Raw genomic sequence first — 20877 nt, forward strand, 5'->3', positions numbered from 1 at the left:
CTCTATGTAACAGTCATATAAACATGGTAAGCTGGTGACTCTCTCTAGGTGACAGTCATATGAACAGGATTAGACGGTGACTCTCTCTAGGTAACAGTCATATGAACAGGATCAGCTGGAGACTCTGACTAGATAACAGTCATATAAACAGGATCGGCTGGTGACTGACTAGATACCAGTCAGATGAACAGGATGTGACTCTCACTAGTTCACAGTCATATGAACAGGATCAGATGGTGACTCAGACTAGATAACAGTAATATGAACAGGATTAGTTGGTGAGTCTCACACGATAACAGTCATATGAACAGGATCAGCTGATTACTCTCACACGTTAACAGTCATATGAACAGGATCAACTGGTGAGTCCAACTAGATAGCATTCATATGAACAGGATCAGCTGGTGACTCTCTCTAGGTAACAGTCATATAAAAAGGATCAGCTGGTGACTCTCTCTATGTAACAGTCATATAAACAGGATCAGCTGGTAACTCTCTCTAGGTAACAGTCATATGAACAGGATCAACTGGTGCCTATGACTAGATAACAGTCAAATAAACATGATCAGCTGGTGATTCTCTCTAGGTAACAGTCATTATAACATGATCAGCAGGTGACTCTCTCTAGGTGACAGTCATTTAAACATGATCAGCAGGTGACTCTCTCTAGGTGACAGTCATATGAACAGGATCAGATGGTGACTCTCTCTAGATAACAGTCATATGAACAGGATCAACTGGTGACTCTCACACGATAACAGTCATATGAACAGGATCAGCTGATTACTCTCACTAGTTAACAGTCATATGAGCAGGATCAGCTGGTGATTCTCTCGCACGATAACAGTCATATAAACATGATCAGCTGGTGACTCTCACTAGTTAACAGTCATATGAACATGATCAGCTAGTGATTCTCTCTATGTTACAGTCATATAAACATGATCAGCTGGTGACTCTCTCTAGGTGACAGTCATATGAACAGGATCAGCTGGAGACTCTGACTAGATAAATGTCATATGAACATGATCAGCTGGTGACTCTCTCTAGATAACTGCCATATAAACAGGATCAGCTGGTAACTCTTTCTAGGTAACAGTCACATGAACAGGATCAACTGGTGACTCCGACTAGATAACAGTCAAATAAACATGATCAGCTGGTGATTCTCTCTAGGTAACAGTCATATAAACAGGATCAGCTGGTGATTCTCTCAAGGTAACAGTCATATAAACATGATCAGCTTGTGACTCTGTCTAGATAACAGTCATATGAACAGGATCAGATGGTGACTCTCTAGATAACAGTCATATAAACAGGATCAGCTGGTGACTGACTAGATAACAATCATATGAACAGGATCAACTGGTGACTCTGACTACATAACATTCATATAAACAGAATCAGCTGGTAACTCTCTCTCTCTTGGTAACACATTTATATAAACAGGATCAGCAGTTGACTGACCAGATAACACTCATATGAACAGGATCAACTGGTGACTCCGACTAGATAACAGTCAAATAGACATGATCAGCTGGTGATTCTCTCTAGGTAACAGTCATATAAACAGGATCAGCTGGTGATTCTCTCAAGGTAACAGTCATATAAACATGATCAGCTTGTGACTCTGTCTAGATAACAGTCATATGAACAGGATCAGATGGTGACTCTCTAGATAACAGTCATATAAACAGGATCAACTGGTGACTCTCACACGATAACAATCATATGAACAGGATCAACTGGTGACTCTGACTACATAACATTCATATAAACAGAATCAGCTGGTAACTCTCTCTCTTGGTAACACTCATATAAACAGGATCAGCAGTTGACTGACCAGATAACAATCATATGAACAGGATCAACTGGTGACTCTAACTAGATAACAGTCAAATAGACATGATCAGCTGGTGATTCTATCTAGGTAACAGTCATTTAAACATGATCAGCCGGTGATTCTCTCTAGGTAACAGTCATATAAACAGGATCGGCTGGTGACTGATTAGATAACAGTCATATGAACAGGATCAACTGGTGACTCTCACACGATAACAGTCACATGAACAGGATCAACTGGTGACTCTGTCTAGATAACAGTCAAATAAACATGATCAGCTGGTGATTCTATCTAGGTAACAGTCATTTAAACATGATCAGCGGGTGATTCTCTCTAGGTGACAGTCATATGAACAGGATCAGATGGTGACTCTCTAGATAACAGTCATATAAACAGGATCAGCTGGTGACTGACTAGATCACAGTCATATGAACAGGATCAGCTGGTGACTGTGTCTAGATAACAATAATCTGAACAGGATCAGCTGGTGACTCTCGCACGATAACAGTCATATAAACAGGATCAGCTGGTGACTCTCTCTAGATAACAGTCATATGAACAAAAAACTAATGGCCATACTTGGTCTGGCTAAGTATCATTAAATCACTCGTACTCATACACTTAAGGCAGGAGCAGGAACAGCTCAAGAAAATGGAATTTGCTTCTACACGTTATTCCAGTCTCACAGTCTCACGGTATACCAGACTGGTGCTTAACCATAAAATGTCAACGCCAGAGAATGACCAGTCTCGTTTATCCGCTCAAACAGATTCCAATGGATGTAAAATGCAAAATAGCAGTGCAAATTGGTGTGTTTATATATCTACCAGTTTCAGTTTTTAGTTTGTGATTACTTAAACGAGGTTTTGGGAAATGTGAAGTGTGAACGTTGTTTTTACAATAAATAAGATAATTCTAAATATTCATAGATGACTTGACCAACCTGTATGTACTTAACTTGCTGTTAGATAAATGGGAATCCCTTAATGAATTCGGGAACATATTTTTCATTTGAAGTTTATTTACACTGGATTCATTACATTTATTTGTGTTTACTCTTTGAAAAGATTGTTTTATTTAACCCAACCAACATTTTGACTTGAAACATTACTATTTGCTGCCAAAGCATGTTTAAGAATGACATTTGTTGTGTAATCTATATAAGACTTGTAATCAATTGGGTTTTTTAATATTATTGGTACTAATAGTGGGTATATATCAAGCCCATTTATGTGTTTTTTTGCCTTGGTTTTCCTTGCGCTGACCATTTAGAGACACTGTTTCTTTTATTGTGCTTTCCCAAGATTACAACATTAAAAACAATCAATTTGTACTTTACACCAACCCTTTCCTCCCATAGCTTACACTTCCTTCCTCTGCATATAACATTATATGGCGGGGAACAATGCACTGCAGCAATCTCTACTTGTATATGTGTGGTGAACATGTTTAGAAGTTGTAGATGACTATAGTTGCTGATTGAACATTTAGACTTTTCACGTTTGGCAAAGGTAGCTGCAAGTTCAGCCAGTAGAGCACTTGGTCTATTAAGCTCTAAGCATAAACTATAAGGAGGAATGAATGGATTTAGAACACTATATGAAACAATGGTGTGGTCGGTCATTCAATATGGGTCGTGCATCTGGGGTACCCGAGATTCATCACGATCAATGCAGTACAAAATCGCGCCACGCGATTGTATTTAGCCCCACGGAAATTTATACCAAATATTTATTTTAATGGTGATTTGAAAAATCACAGGTCGGCTCGATGTTAGTATACTGTGTGTGAGTAAAATCAGTGATCAGTGTTCCCGAAACGGATTAGCATGTCATGCTTTACCGGTAACCGACGGCATCATACCAATAAAGCGACAAAACCCTTTCCATATCCAATTGAAATCTCTGCACAAAGTAGAGTCGATTGTACGATTCTGACTATATCATCAGCATGAATCACTATCAAATAGTAATGATACCAGAAGACGTTAAAAGAGATGGTACTTGTTATTACCCTGCCTGTGGCTCGGCATTAAGGGGCGTAAATAAGGACTGGTCGGCATGGAGTCAGTATACTGTGTGTGAGTGGGGTATTCATGTTAAACTGCAGCGTGGTATTTCAGTGGGCTAGCACTACAAAATCTCCATTTCTCCGAACTAGTACAAGCACACACTCAAACCCACTTGCAAGCACGTCGATGTATAAATGTAATAAACCACATTTCAACTCTCCACCTCACCTGCCGGTAGCACCCACCATTTACACAATTAAATATAAATTTCCTGACCTCACATGTTGTAGAAGGCGTGGTGGTTTGACTGTAGATTTCATGGCCGTCTCCTAAGTTGTCCCATCCCAAGGTATTTGAACATGCTGGTGTAGAAGATCTGGTTTGACTGTGGATGTTATGGCCCATCTCCCCAGTTGTCACAAGGTATCTGAACATCCCGGTGTAGAAGGTCTGGTTTGACTGTAGATTCAATGTCACCTCATGGCCACTCATCCCACCTCATGGACACTCGTCCCAACTCGTGGACACTCATTCTACCTCATGACCCTCATTCCACCTCAAGGCCACTCATCCCACCTCATGGACACTCGTCCCAACTCGTGAACGACACCAATCCTACCACATAGCCACTCATCCCACCTTATGGACACTCATCCCACCTCATGGACACCCATCCCACCTCATGGACACTCGCCCCACCTTATGGACACTCATCCGACCACATGGCCACTCATCCCACCTTATGGACACTAATCCTATCTCGAGAACACTTATCCCACCTCGTGGACACTAATCCCAACTCGTGGACACTAATCCCACCTTATTGACATTAATCCCACCTCGTCGACACTCATCCAAAGTCGTTGTCCCCATCCCACCCATTGTCCCTTCTTATCCCATAACATTGTCCCCTCTTATCCCACCTCATTGTCCCCTTCCCACCTCATTGTCCCCTCTTCTCCTTCCTTTTTGTCCCCTCTTATCCCACCTCATTGCCCTCCCTTATCCAAACTCATTGTCCCTTAATATCCCACCCCATTGTCCCCTCTTATCTCATCTGATTGCCCCCTCTTATTCCACCTTATTGTCCGTTTATCCCCTTCATTGTTCCCTCTTATCCCAACTTATTATCCCCACTTATCCCACTCATTGTTCCCCCTTATCCCACCTCATTGTCCCCTCTTATCCCACCTTATTTTCCCCTCTTATCCAACCTTATTGTCCCCTCTTATCCCACCTCATTGTCCCCATCCTATCTCGAGGACACATATCTCAACTCATTGCCACCTTCACTCATCCTACCTCATGACCCTCATTCCACCTCAAGGCCACTCATCCCACCACATGGACACTCATCCAAACTCGTTGTCCCCTTCCCACCTCATTGTCCCCTCTTATCCCATCTCATTGTCCCCATCCCACCTCGAAAACACGCATCCCTCCTCGTAGATACTCATCCCATCTCGAGGACTAATCTCCCATCTCAACTCATTGCCTCATTCACTCATCCTACCTCATGACCCTGATACCACCTCGTAGACATTTGTCCCACCTCGTGGACGCTAATCCCACATCATGGACACTCGTCCCAACTCGTGGACACTCGTCCCAACTCGTGGACGACACTCATCCTACCTCATGACCTTCATCCCAACTCGTGGACACTCATCCCAAATCATGGCCCTCATCCCACTTCAAGGCACTCATCCCATCTCGTTGACTTTAATCCCACTTCGTGGACACACATCCTACCTTATGACACTGATCCTACCTCGTGGACACTAATCCCACCTGGTGGACACTAATCCCACCTCGTGGACACTAATCCCACCTTATATATTATGACCCTCATCCATCCTCGTAGTTACTCATCCTACATCATGGCCACTCATCCCACAGCCCGGACACTAATCCCGCCTCGTGGACAGTAATCCCACCTCGTGTACACTTATCCAACACCATGGTCCTCATCCCACCTCGTGGACACTAATCCCTTCTCGTGGCCCTAATCCCACCTCATGGTCACTCATCCCACCTCGTGGACACTCATCCCACCTCGTGAACACTAATCCCACCTCGTGGACACTAATCCTACCACATGGCCACTCATCCCACCTCATGGCCCTCATTCCACCTCGTGGACACTCATTTCACCTCATGGCCACTCGTCCTACTTCGTGGACGCTCATCCTATCTTATGACCCTCATCCCACCTCGTAGGCAATCATCCTACCTCATGGCCACTCATCCAGTAGCCCGGACACTAATCCCGCCTCGTGAACAGTAATCCCACCTCGTGTACACTTATCCCACCCCATGGTCCTAATCCCACCTCGTGGACATTAACCCCACCTCGTGGCCCTAAACCCACCTCATGGCCACTCATCCCCCCCCCCCCCCCCCCCCCCCCCCCTCGTGGACTCTCATTTCACCTCATGGCCACTCATCCCACCTTGTGGACTATCATTTCACCTCGTGGCCCTAATCCCACCTCATTGACACTCATTTCACCTCGTGGCCCTAATCCCACCTCATGGCAACGCATCCCACCTCGTGGACACTAATCCCACCTCATGGCCACTCATCCCATCTTGTGGACACTAATCCCACCTCATGGACACTCATTTCACCTCGTGGACACTCATCCTACCTTATGACCCTCATCCTACCTCGTGGACGCCCATCCTACATGGCCACTAATCCCACCTCGTGGACACTAATCCCACCTCATAGCCCTCATCCAGCCTCGTGGACACTAACCCTATCTCATGGACACTCATTTCACCTCGTGGACACTCGTCCCACCTCGTAGACACTGATCCCACCTTATGACCCTCATCCCACCTCGTTGACGCTCATCATACCTCATGGCAACTAATCCCACTTCATGGCCATCCATCCCGCCACGTGGTCGCTCATCCCTCCTCGTGGACACTAATCCCACCTCATGGCCCTCATCCCTCTTCGTGGACACTAATGCCACCTCGTGGCACTCATCCTACCTCATTGACAAACAACCAGCCTCGAAGCCATTTATCCTACCTCATGGTCACTCATTCCACCTCGGGTACATTTTGTAAAGCCTCTTGTGTACCCCGCCTCGCTATTGCTAAAATATTTTTTTGAAGCCGCGTAAAACCAACCCATGCACTCATTCACCCATTCCTGAAGGAGAAATCCCCTGCGTTCAGATAGACCTTCATCAACTGAAGATGATTCATTGTCCGACATTCACAAAACTGTAAATATTTGACAGCTTTGGTTCAAAGGATTATTGTATTTAATAAATTGTGAACATTTTACGTTGCTTGTTTTGTAAGTATGTTTCTAGTCATACAAAATGAAGCCCACTTTTTCAATAAAGAAATCTAACAGCAATATGTTCGACATGGAGCTGCCAACTGTGATCAGACACAGGTTGCCATGACCTTCTCCTCAGACCAGGTGTACAACATATGCTGACTTTTACGTCACATCAATAAATTACAATTACAGAATACAGCCTGCTGGGCCAAAATAATATACACCTACGTTTGATGATGGCTAAAACTGTAATAAACACGACATGCTCTCCCCCGCTCTCTCCCCCCTCTCTCTCTCCCTCTCTCCCCCTCTCTCTCTCCCTCTCCCCTCTCACTCTCCCCTCTGTCTCTCCCTCTCTCCCCCTCTCTCTGTCTCTCCCCCTCTCTCCCTCTCCCCTCTCACTCTCCCCCCTCTCTCCCTCTCTCCCTCTCTCTCTCCCTCTCTCAGTCTCTCCCTCTCCCCTATCTCTCTCCCCCTCTCTCTCCCTCTCTCAGTCTCTCCCCTCCCTCTCTCCCCTATCTCTCTCCCCCTTTCTCTCTCTCTCCCCGCTCTCTCCCCCTCTCTCTCTCCCTCTCTCCCCCTCTCTCTCTCCCTCTCCCCTCTCACTCTCCCCCTCTGTCTCTCCCTCTCTCTCTCCCTCTCTCAGTCTCTCCCCTCCCTCTCTCCCCTATCTCTCTCTCTCCCCTTTCTCTCTCTCTCCCCTTTCTCTCTCCCTCTCCCCCTCTCACTCTCCCCTATCTCTCTCCCCCTCTTTCTCCCTCTCTCAGTCTCTCCCCTCCCTCTCTCCCCTATCTCTCTCCCCCTTTCTCTCTCTCTCCCCTCTCTCTCTCCCTCTCCCCCTCTCACTCTCCCCCTCTCTCTGTCTTTCCCTCTCTCTCTCTCCCTCTCTGACCCTCCCTCTCCCTCTCTCAGTCTCTCCCTCTCCCCTCTCCCCTCTCTCTCTCCCTCTCCTCTCTCTGTCTCTCTCCCTCTCTAACTCTCTCCTCTCTCTCTCTCCCCCTCTCTCTCCCCTCTCTCTCCCTCTCCCCCTCTCACTCTCCCCCTCTATCTGTCTATCCCTCTCTCTCTCCCCTCTCTCTCCCTCTCTCAGTCTCTCTCTCTCCCCTCTCTCTCTCCCCCTCTCTCTCCCCGTCTCCCCTTTCACTCTCTTTCACTCGGGAAGTTTAATATATATTTATGAATGGTGATATATAGTATTATTCTGGACACCCTAAATTTGATTATTTGATTTATTATTATTCTCATACGTGGTGGGATTAACAATATTAAGCATTATAGAAAGATCATCTCAAATAGTTAAAGATTTGACTCGACGAGTAATGAGATGTTGGGATTGGTGAGTGATTTGGTTTTCGAATGAGTCGAGATGTCACTAGTTTGGTTTGACTGTACAATTCACAACTCTCCTCCCAAGCTGACAGACGGATCAGGTTGGTTTGACTGTATATTGCCTCAAATGACATCACAATTAAGGTGTAGTTTTCTTAAAAATAGATACAGTTTTTGTAATGAATTTATCTGCGCATTTAACAGTATATTTGTAAATGCTTTATTTGTATTAATAAAGGCTTTCTAAAAAGGCTTTCAAATAACAATTCATGAGCTAAAAAGCACGAAAAAACAGAATAGTAAAGATTCCACTCGTAAATATAAACTGTATTTACTGAATCACAGGTACGAGTAGTGAAAAATTGTCACAAAAAGCGTAAAACCTAACCCAATACCCCCCCCCCCCCCCCCCCCCCCCCCCCCTCTCTCTCTCTCTCTCATGTGCATGTGTAGACTACAGATATGAATTACTGACGCGAGATAGGCCTGACTAAAATACTGAAGTGAGAGAGACTTAGATGAGATACACGTATACACCGCTGATATACATGACTGAAGTGGGACAGACTTTGGGTAAGGTACAGATATAGCCAACTGATATGAAATACTGACGTGAGATAGACCTGGGTAAGGTACAGGTAGAGCTCACTGATATGAAATACTGACCTGAGATAGACCTGGGTAAGATACGGGTTTTGGCCACGGATATGAAATACTGAAGGGATATAGTCCTGGGTAAGGTACAGGTTTAGCTCACTGATATGAAATACTGACGTGAGATAGACCTGGTTAAGGTACAGATATAGCCGACTGATATGAAATACTGATGTGAGATAGACCATGGTAAGGTACAGGCATAGGCCCCTGTTATGAAATACTGACGTTAGATAGACCTGGGTAAGGTACAGATATAGCCAACTGATATGAAATACTGATATGAGAAAGACCTGGGTAACGTACAGGTATAGCCGACTAATATGAAATACTGCCGTAATATCTACCTGGTTAAGGTACAGGTATAGCTCATTGATATGAAATACTGACCTGAGATAGACCTGGGTAAGATACGGGTTTTGGCCACTGATATGAAATACTGACGTGAGATAGACCTGGTTAAGGTACAGATATAGCTCACTGATATGAAATACTGACCTGAGATAGACCTGGGTAAGATACGGGTTTTGGCCACTGATATGAAATACTGACGTGAGATAGACCTGGTTAAGGTACAGGTATAGCTCACTGATATGAAATACTGTCGTGAGATAGACCTGGGAAAGATACGGGTTTTGGCCACGGATATGAAATACTGAAGGGAGATAGTCCTGGGTAAGGTACAGGTTTAGCTCACTGATATGAAATACTGACGTGAGATAGACCTGGGTAAGATACGGGTTTTGGCCACTGACATGAAATACTGACGTGAGATAGACCTGGTTAAGGTACAGGTATAGCTCACTGATATGAAATACTGACGTGAGATAGACCTGGGTAAGATACGGGTTTTGGCCACTAATATGAAATACTGACGAGAGATAGTCCTGAGTAAGGTACAGGTATAGCCGACTGATATGAAATGATGACCTTAGATAGCCCTGGGTAAGGTACAGGTATATCCGACTGATATGAAATTCTGGCCTGAGATAGACGTGGGGAAGATACGAGTTTTGGCCACTGATATGAAATACTGACGTGAGAAAGACCTGGATAACGTACAGGTATAGCTGACGTGATATATACTGGACTGTTCCGGCGCCTGGCCTGAGCCTCGGTTTTCCAAAAACGGTCCGACCCTTGTGTTTATTTTCCATAGGAAATGATTTTTCGATGGAAGAGAAAGCACAACGGCTGTTCGACCAATCAGAGACCCGAACAGGACGTGCGCGACCTCTGATTGGTCGACAAACCAAGCTTTTGATTGGTCAGGTTTCGATCCTGTTTGTCCTTGGGTGTGCATGACGATCCACATCCTAAAGACAACACAGCTCCTATTTTTGGGTGTGAACGTACGTACACTTATAAAACGCAATGAACAGGAACTTTGTCACTAGGGTGTGAACGTATGTACACTCATATAACTAACTCAGTGAATGTATGTACACTCATAAAAATGGAACTTTGTTAGTGAGGTGATCGTAGGTTCAGTGAACAAGTGTCAGGTCAATAAGGGCAGAAAGGTTGGTTCTTTTGATGTAGGGTACGCGTCTGGGCACTCAGTCGAAAAGCAGGCATCTCATCCACAGGAACGGAGGTAGACACTTTCGTATGAAACATTCTAATACAATGGCATCATTCTTGACGGTGTCCTTCCAGTCCAACGTATCTAAGACTTGATTAAAAGTCAGAGACAGTACACACCACACAACGTGCTGTACCCATGTTGTAAGGGGTGTGTATTCCATCGTTGTTGCATCTGACCCATGCGATTCAAAGTCTCTTTAAACAGAGGTAATGAATACAGTCCATAGCCATCCGCTCCTAATTGTAATAAAGAAGTTGTTCAACAATTTATCTTACCCTTACTTGCATTTTTCTCACTTACACAACCATTTCTAGAATGCCTTTATCAAAGGGAAGATATACGTTGTTTAGAGTCTGCTTGCCATGTCATAACATAAGGAGTGAGTGAGTATGGTTTCGCTGTTTTTAGCAATATTGCAGCAATATCACGGCGGGGGACACTAGAAACTGGCTTCAAACATTGTACCCAGGACGGGCATCGAACCCGGGGTAAGCTCCCAGAATCCCCCCCCCCCCCCCCCCCCCTTCAGAGTATACCCGGGTAGATTCAGGGAGCTCCCAGAATCGAATCCCCTTCAGAGTATACCCGGATAGATTCAGGGAGCTCCAAGAATCTACTCCCCTTCAGAGTATACCCGGGTAGATTAAGGGAGCTCCCAGAATCTACCCCCTTCAGAGTATACCCGGGTAGATTCAGGGAGCTCCAAGAATCTACTCCCCTTCAGAGTATACCCGGGTAGATTCAGGGAGCTCCCAGAATCTACTCCCCTTCAGAGTATACCCGGGTAGATTCAGGGAGCTCCAAGAATCTACCCCCTTCAGAGTATACCCGGGTAGATTCAAGGAGCTCCCAGAATCTACTCCCCTTCAGAGTATACCCGGTAGATTCAGGGAGCTCCCAGAATCTACCCCCTTCAGAGTATACTCGGGTAGATTCAGGGAGCTCCCAGAATCTACTCCCCTTCAGAGTATACCCGAGTAGATTCAGGGAGCTCCCAGAATCTACTCCCCTTTCCCAGAATCAACCCCGGTGTAGATAATAATAACTTGTTATTAAATCTAAAAATTCAAAATGGAGAGACCAGGAGAGATCAAAACAGAGTTAGATGCAAGAAAAAAAGAAAACTTCATGTACATTTATGTACATTCTCATCTCACATGTGAGATTTCTTTAATTATGATTACTATTTGGAAGACTAGAGCTCGCATCTTTGTCTTTTCAATTTGAATAACAGGATATGAATGTTTTAAAACTAATTGTGTACTGAATAGGCATTTATGTAAACTTAATCAGATGACAATGTTGTTACAGCAACTGACCAGAAGGGATCAAGACTGAGTTGGATGCATCCCCGAAAAGAAAACATTCATGAAATAAAGTGTTTAAATCAAACAGGGCTGGAGTAGATTCTGGGAGCGCCCAGATCATAGTTATAACCCGGGGTAGATTCTGGGAGCTCCCAGATTATAGTTATAACCCGGGGTAGATTCTGGGAGCTCCAAGATTATAGTTATAACCCGGGTAGATTCTGGGAGCTCCCAGATCATAGTTATAACCCGGGTAGATTCTGGGAGCTCCCAGATTATAGTTATAACCCGGGGTAGATTCTGGGAGCTCCCAGATTATATACAAGCAACATAAAGAAACTGTGCACGAAGAAAATATAGATATAAGGGCACACCGTCCATATATGAAATATAGGTTTGAACACAGCAATTATTGGAGACATTCAAACGCTCATGCACGTTCCATGCGATATGACGTCATTGATAGGGGCCTATGGACGTGCAATGTGTTACTGCACGTGCACCATGTGCAGCTGTACACATCGTGTGCAACTCAAAATTCGCTGTCACTTTGGACAGCATGATCTGTGGTTATTCAAAAAATCGAAACTTCTCAGGCGCAGACACAAGCTTACAGCCACACAAGACTATAAAAATATTCCTTTATATCTCAAAAGATGATTCTGATTCTCCAAAACGGCTTGACATAATGACAAATATATCTCGCGATACCAGCGCAATATTATCGCAATAGTTGAAATAGTAAAAGTGTATTTGTTGAAATTCTCCCAATAGGAACCACCAGTAATTGTATTATACAATGTGTTTAGATCCAAATAGCCAAGGTACATATATTTGCCCTATTGGCGACAGTATTGTCTTTACTGAGTCTAAATGTTAATGTTGACTGTCTACCTGAACCGTTGTAATATCGTTATGGCATTGAACACTTCATGGTAGTCACCTCTTTGCCATAGGAAGCAGTTGCCCATGCACTTCTGACATAGATCCAAATGCACCAAATACGGATATATTCTCTGTTGGGCACAGTATAGATTTTAATTTATATTAATTCAAATTATATATTTTGTTCGCTTTGTATAAGTTTATCGGTTTTTAAATCATTGTAACATGATGTTAGGTTTTACTTAATAAAAAACAAAACAGCATCAACAGCTTTGTCGTTAATAAGACAATAACAGTTTCGTTGTATGTGTGACAGATTATATGAAGGTGTGACACGTCAACTTTATCTTAATGTCGTGTGGGTTTATCAATGAACCCTATGTCGGTTGTTTGTTGACCAAGTATTGTCAAGATGAGCTAGGTGAGGTAAAAACAGACCAACGAAATGTCATAAAGACAATTTAAGTTTTGTTTTTCCTTGTTCCTGTATTTCTCCTTAGTCACCTACACATTGTTGCAAAAATTCTACTGAATATACATAGCTGTACGCTGCTCCATACACATCTGTACATAAATAAGTGATATTTGACCAAATATCCGTTCCAGTGCATTGCGCAAGGACGCGGACTGTAGAAATTCATTGTGTAAAAGTGCGTTTTAATCTTAAGTGCATCATTGGCATACATCGAGAACTAAACCACAACTGTATAACCCTAATTTGAACATGCTAACACTTCATGGCTAGTTACACACACAGAGAGACACACACACGCGACTGCACACACGCCCGTACGCAAGCACACAGTTACGGATGTGCACAGACACACTCAGACACTGATACACACACATACACACACAGACACTGACCCAGACAGACACACAGACACTGACACAGAAACAAACTCTACCCCAAACACACACACTGAGTAGCCTTGATATTTGTATTTTGTAACCCTGACTAATACTGCGAATATGTGCATCGCGTAGATCTTGAAAACTTACACCTGGTAATCAGATAAGCGGAAGCGGCTCTGTTTGATCGAACCAATGCTATCCTGTGTTTGTGATAAGGAACCTATATAGATTCGACTTCAATTTAACCTGCATTCATATACCTCTCAAAAAACATGTCAGAAGGTTCCCCTGTCATACGTATCAAAGCAGTAAGGTTAGCTAACTTGAAACGAATTTTTTAAACTGTGAAACGATAGAACGTTGTTCCTGATGATATGTAAATAGTCACAGAAACGAATCCAGTGACTATAAAGCTAGTGATCAGTTTGCCACCGTAATTTAAACGGCCACCATGCTGCTACTCTTGGTCTCTCTGTCCTGCCTTGCTGCTGTCAAGGCCCAGCTACGCTGCTGCACGGCATCTCAATGGTCAGCCACAATGGTCGACGCCCAAACCATGGCCAATGGAAATAACGTGAGTTTCACTGAAGAATTGTTGGTATACTACCAGAGAGTACCTGTCCGTGACAGTTTCATTACTGTACAGCTGTCTAGATTGTGTTCATTGTAACACGTAGCATTTGTAACTAAATCTGGCACAGGCATGTTTGAACGTGCACCACATTGGTGAAACCAACGAGCACGGGTATTGTGCTAACAGACCAAGAATTATAATCTAATCTTGGATTCCAAACCTTAACCAGCTGAAGCGGAATATAGCTAGAGATATATACATTTATATCGGCGTAATCGTTTCTAGGTATCGTCTGATATCTTCTACGATGACGTAAACAGCACTATCGCCATTCTGTACTATGAGTTTGGAAACAAACAACGTGTGTCACTGAACACAGTTGTCACTGCATACTCCAAGGTAAGCATTTAGTTTTTATTTTGATATTTAATTCGATGGCCGACGGTTATTGATGATCGATGCTCAGTATTTACTCCACTAATGAAACCCATTCATTTTAAATCATCAGTAATTGGCGAGTATTTTATTATCTTCACTGACTGCATGAATGATTTCGACGTTATGTTGAGGCCCTCGGGGAAAAAACACGTTGTGCTCGTACAATAACACTGATTTCATTCACATAGATTGTAGATCCTCGAGAATAGACTCTGAAAAGAAACGTATGTCAGTTAAAGCTGCATGTGAGAGGGTTGCATCTATAAATGAAAGTGAAACACTATGTTGCAGAAAGTACGTTACAACATCTCCCCTGACGGACAATGCACCAAGGAAAACATCACAGACATCATGATGCACAACTGCATTCCTGGTACAGTCAATACGTGTAACACATGGACAGTATTCAGTAGGTGTGATACACATGTATAGCTCCCCAACTGTATTCCTGGTACAGTCAATACGTGTAACTTATGGACAGTATTCAGTAGGGGTGATACATGTGTATAGCTCCCCAACTGTATTCTTGGTACAGTTAATACTTGTAACACATGAACAGTATTCAGTAGGATTGATACATGTGAATAGCTCCCCAACTGTATTCCTGGTACAGTCAATACTTGTAACACATGAACAGTTTTTCAGTAGATTTGATACAGGTGTATTGCTCGCCAACTGCATTCCTGGTACAGTCAATACTTGTAACACATGGACAGCGATCTAATCCATTCAGCCGCCAGCGAGGCTTCCACAAAAATGAAAGTCCAACAACTGGTAGTCTAGATCACGTACTTTGTCTACCCCTCTGACAATTTTGCATCACCTACATTCTACGTACAATATTTGCATGAACGTTATTCAGTAGAACGTTATTCAAGAGCTCATACACGTGAATCAGCTGCACAACTGCATTCCCGGGACATTCAATGCGTGTTACACATGAACGTTATCCAGTAGAGTTAATACACGTGCATCACCTGCAATCTATGTACGTCAGTATTTGTTACACATGAACACTTTAAAGTAGAGTTGATACACGTGAATCTGCTGCCCAAGAAAAAATTCCGGAACATTCAATACGTGTTATATTATAACGTCATTCAGTAGAGTAGAGTTTTGTCAACTGGAATTAATACACGTGATTCGTTCTGTTCAGAAACAGCTATCTACCGGGGATCCAGCTTTGTAGGCGATCAATGGGCTATGCTGAGGACTAGTGGTTGGCATTTCCCCATCGGCTCCCTCAACATCACCATAAGCGTCACCGACTACGACTGTGTCCCCGTCTTCATGAGTGTCGTGGGAATATCATCCTCATGTTAGTTCCAAGTTGGACATGAGTAGATTACTGATATTCACTAGGGCCTTGTCAACAGCGATCTCGGCGATCCGACTGTTGTAAGTCGATGTTACAGTGTGGGAGTTGTCAGGGCGTAGTTCGAGCGCCAGTTGTTTTCAGTTAATTCACTACAAAGAAGGACCCAGTTCGAATATGTATATGGACAAAAGAGTAGCCACCGACTGCCGAGTCATTAATAAAAATACATAGGTCACAAAAACATAATAAATGTATGCCTCTTTGTTCAAAAGACGATGCTAATTACATTTTTGTCAGTTGACAACATTTTGTATTAATGCCTTAAACACTTAAACAATATGTTACTTCATATAGCTGTTCTCTCTTGCTTGCAGCCCAAGTCAACACGCTGCTTTACTTCAACGGGCATAAAGCAGGTATCACAGATCCAACTGCTTTCGACGTTCCAAGTAATTGCTGATTGACAAGGTAATTGAATGTTACAATCATTCCCCCGACATCTTTGACATTTGTCATTGGTTTGGTTCATAGAATTCATTTATCCCACGTGATCTGGATTCATGTGTGTTCAAGGCGAACCGCATTTCCTGCACTGCACATGACTAAGCGTCATTATCTAGTTATTTTCACTTGTGTGTATATATTTGCCGCCATGGGCAAGCACTTGGTGATTGAATATTAGGCGTATTATAAAATGACTTATTAATATTAATTCAACTCAGGGTTCATTTTGGCACAGTTCCACAAGAGCAGCATATCTATATGAGATTCTTGTGATAATGTTTCAAATTATTAAGTTGATCTGATTTTGAAACGATTTATGCACTGCAATTTATCATGCTCATGCTAATATATGAAGAGTTAAGCGCATTGTTCTACAATGCGTTAACCTTGATTTATGTTATGTGGAACGAGGCCTATAATCAATTTAAGACCACATAAATAATAACACCCCCATAATCATCGGAAACATAATTAATAGCAATTTACACCCAATGGCTGAAAACGTCCCCAATACCTCGTACCTTCCCTAAAGGACCGTTGGTAGCATCTCATGACTGCAAAATAATTTCAGGTCAAATTCAGTGGTATTGTTGTCTTCTTTGAGAGGCATTGAGAAGTTGGAGTACTAAGTAAGGATAAGATTTATGGATGAACAACTTCTTTATTACAAGTAGGAGCGACGTTTCGGTGAAGGTTTACTGCCTCCTATCTCTATATATACTTGTCAACGTACGTTACTTGCTTGATAACGGTGTTAGAACCTAATTGATTGTTGTTTTTTAATACGAGTTGATGGTTCGCAGCTCCCACTCGCATGGTCATTGACGGATGCTAACACACATCAACCATTTTATAGTTTCCTGGCTGCTTGTGGGATCTGTTGGCATCATTTTGACTTCATTTTCTTCAAATGTTCTATTGTTTGTTTCAGAGTCCAGGATAGTTACAACGGCTGTATTTTCCACAACCAGTCGTCTTTGTCTTTCAGTAAATGTTCTTAAAATATGTTATCTTCATTGAATTAGCTGGGTACACTCTAAACGTATGTGCCCATATTATGACACGTCGACATAGCGGATTGTGTGTTCTGAACACAACAAAGAGGCGTAACAAGGACACATGAAGCCAGACTTCGACAGTATCTAAAATCTAAGGGCTAAAACATAAAGTTGAAGTGTTAACATTAACAATAATCTCAAATGGTGATAATAATGGCTCTTTCTAGTTATAAGATTCTGCTTTAAAAGGTTACTTGTTTTCCGGTAAATAAAAGCGACATAACAATGTCCATGATCATAATATATAAGGTCAACGCGAATAACCATTAAATATCTTGATTAACTGCCGATACATATTCCATGGGGAGTAATAGACAAAACAACAGCGACAATATTAATTATATGAACGAATGGCTTTAAATCAGTGATGACACAAGGTGTAAGGGTAAGCAGAACGACAGTGTAAGAAATCTCTACCAAAGGTAGAGTTCATTGTTAGATTCCGACCATATTAGAAGCATTTGTTTATGAATTACTATCAAATACATGTAGTTATGAAACCAAGTGTTCGCGAAAAGGTTTGAGGTATCGAGTCCCCTCCGTGGCATCCGTCACAAACACATGCAAAGAAAAGTCAATTGATCACCTAAAAGTAACCACGGGAGCACTTGGTATAAGTCAAAATAGGGAATTGCATCGGACATAATTTTTGTCACTGATGCGTCAAATTTTGAAACGTCCTCCAAATGTCTACAATAAAACTTTGTGAAAGTTTTAGTGAGGTCCTGACTGTTGAAACCCTGATCATAAATATGATGTTGTCTAAAATGTTCGAAGAAACGGGCATGTACCTCGATTGTACGTCCAAAGCTTCAGAGGAGTCGTCAGCGATTACAGTTAAGTGCTAATTCAATTATTCATATTTACAGCAAACAATCATGATGGTATTACACAACCTTGTGGAGTCCCAGTAGATGTAGGGTGTAGTTATGTGTAGGCCCTATTTACAGTGATATACAGGGGTCTGACAATGTTGGAGTTAAAATTCAAAGTTTCTGCATTAATAAACGAAGTTGCACTGCAGAAAGTCGTGAATGTGTGTAGTCTGACATACGAGTGAGATGGTTCTGGGGCTTTAGAGACATCGACCCCAAAGAGTTAGAATTGTGTCATCCTCGCCTCCCCTGGTTCCGGTCTGACTAAAGTAGGTCTAATAAATCATTTTTTAAAAGATGCTTAATTATGCAATTGCGACTTTTCATAGACATGGAAGCTACACAACGATAATACTTATGTTTGGAAGCATTTTGGATTTCGAGGAACAGGCACGCTTTTCAATGCTTTCCAAGGCTTTCCCAGCTTCTTTTAATGTGCTTTAGACCTGAGATGCCATATTGCAGTTTAACATGTATACCCTACTCAGACACAGTATACTGACTCCGAGTCAACCATTCCTTGTTTTATCCTTCTAACACGGGAACATATGGTCGAAATAGGGAATTGCATCGAACATCATTTTTGTCACTGATGCGTAAAACAAATGGAAATGTCCTCCACATGTCAACCATACAACTTTTTAAAAGCTTTACTGAAGCCTTGAATGTGGTAACCTTAATCAACTGATTTCTGAGCAAGAGCCGTATGACGCTCTTTGAAATCTTGGTAGAGAGAGCTTGCTCGATTGTATCTAAAAAGTTGTGAAACCATAAGCACTATAGGCTAGGGCGACTGGAAAATAGATGGACACGAAGAGAAAGTTGACTATTGGAAAGTTGAAGTCATCCCACTTGTCATACAGTCACGCGGAGAGCGGTTTGTCACTAAATATAAAACAGACGAGGCAATCTCTCTGGTTTCCTTTATTTCTAGTTCAGGTGGGTAAAACAGTGTAAGGGAATTGGCTATTTGATTGTTATTGAACAATATCTGATCATTGATATACCTGAAGCTTAATTTAAACATCTTGGCCAAATTACCTTGTTTTGACTTTGCCAATCCGATAGAAATTCCGATTTATGCATAAAGAACAGATTCCCAAGAAGGGGGAGCATCATTGGTGCCCATGGGGATGCCTACTTCTTGCCTAAATGACTTAGTCCAGCATTTCACATATTGTTTTCCCAGTAAACTTCATACTGCATTTGCTTTCATTGTTTACAAATTGTTCGGAACCTCTGAATATAGATATGCTACTGTATCTGTGGTCCAAGCCAACCAATATATCTTTCTTTGCGCGGAGCTTTGGAATCCAGTGCGAAAGAGACATGTACATGTCTTCAGGTTTTAGAGTCAAGTCAAAAGTTGATGGTACTGATGCGTGGTTTTGGCAGATTTCTTCCTCGGTTAACATACTGGCATTATATGTGACATCATTTGTTATGTCATTTATACCATGTTCTTTGATCAAACGATTAATGTAGTAACGCTTACAAATAATTGTTATTGTTTTTTGAGTCCTTGTCAGTGTGAACAACTACACACTTTGCATGTACGGCAGCCAGACTTTGGATGACAACTGGTTGGGACAGAATGGGTGAGTTCAAATTACGTTGTGGTTCTTTATAAGTTTATACATTCCACCAATCACAACTTCACGCACTGACTTATCCCACCCTGAAGAAATTTGACTGGTTCCTCTTCTCTTTTGATCGGGGCGGTCGGGTAGCCTTGTGGTTAAAGCGTTAGCTCATCACGCCGAAGACCCGGGTTCGATTCCCGACATGGGTACAATTTGTGAAGCCTATTGTCCCCCGCCGTGATGTTGCTGGAATATTGCTAAAAGCGGCGTAAGACCATACTCACTCACTCTCTTTTGATCCATTTCTGGCATATTCGACAGCATCTATAATGATTTTATGGTTGTGATCCCAATTGGTAGGCATTGGATTACAATGTGGATTCTCAAAATCTCATGAAGGATTTGTTTAACTTGTTAGAAGAACCAAGTTCAAATCTGTCAAATAATTTGATTTTTCAACTTTGTTCAGCACCATTCCTTGATACATTGTGCTTTTGAGATGACACGTGGTGACCATAGATACAGGCAATTCAATAGTTTACATGCCAAAAAAAAACCCATTACACATGGACAAATGGTGCAAGTCAACATTGGAATTTCATCATTGTGGTCACTGGTGCACCAAATTTGAAATTACCCTCCACGTCTTCCATGGACTATTTTGAAAGCTTTTACTATGACCCTTAAATGCAATAACCCCGACATTCTTCCAGCAGCTTAAGCCTTTGGTGTCTACGTTTCACACCTTCTGA

General features: G+C 42.5%; 1 protein-coding gene across 1 annotated transcript; it reads left to right on the top strand.

Annotated features, from left to right (window-relative positions):
* Positions 1-14178: 14178 nt before the first annotated feature.
* LOC124132636 lies at positions 14179-17614 on the top strand. The gene is made up of 6 exons (XM_046496637.2): positions 14179-14349; positions 14635-14748; positions 15079-15160; positions 15944-16105; positions 16480-16573; positions 17541-17614. Exons 1-5 carry the CDS (start codon positions 14227-14229, stop codon positions 16563-16565), a joined length of 567 nt encoding a protein of 188 aa, XP_046352593.2. The 5' UTR covers positions 14179-14226; the 3' UTR covers positions 16566-16573; positions 17541-17614.
* The last annotated feature ends 3263 nt before the right edge of the window (positions 17615-20877 follow it).

Source organism: Haliotis rufescens, unplaced genomic scaffold, assembly GCF_023055435.1.
Source record: "Haliotis rufescens isolate VD_foot unplaced genomic scaffold, xgHalRufe1.0.p SCAF_11, whole genome shotgun sequence".
Lineage (NCBI taxonomy): Eukaryota > Metazoa > Mollusca > Gastropoda > Lepetellida > Haliotidae > Haliotis > Haliotis rufescens.

Excerpts from the sequence above, each read along its gene's own strand:
- LOC124132636 (XM_046496637.2), top strand. The coding sequence starts at position 14,227 with ATGCTGCTACTCTTGGTCTCTCTGTCCTGCCTTGCTGCTGTCAAGGCC. Across the intron at positions 15,161-15,943 it reads GATGCACAACTGCATTCCTG|AAACAGCTATCTACCGGGGA; the intron begins GTACAGTCAATA and ends CGTTCTGTTCAG. Across the intron at positions 16,106-16,479 it reads CGTGGGAATATCATCCTCAT|CCCAAGTCAACACGCTGCTT; the intron begins GTTAGTTCCAAG and ends TCTTGCTTGCAG.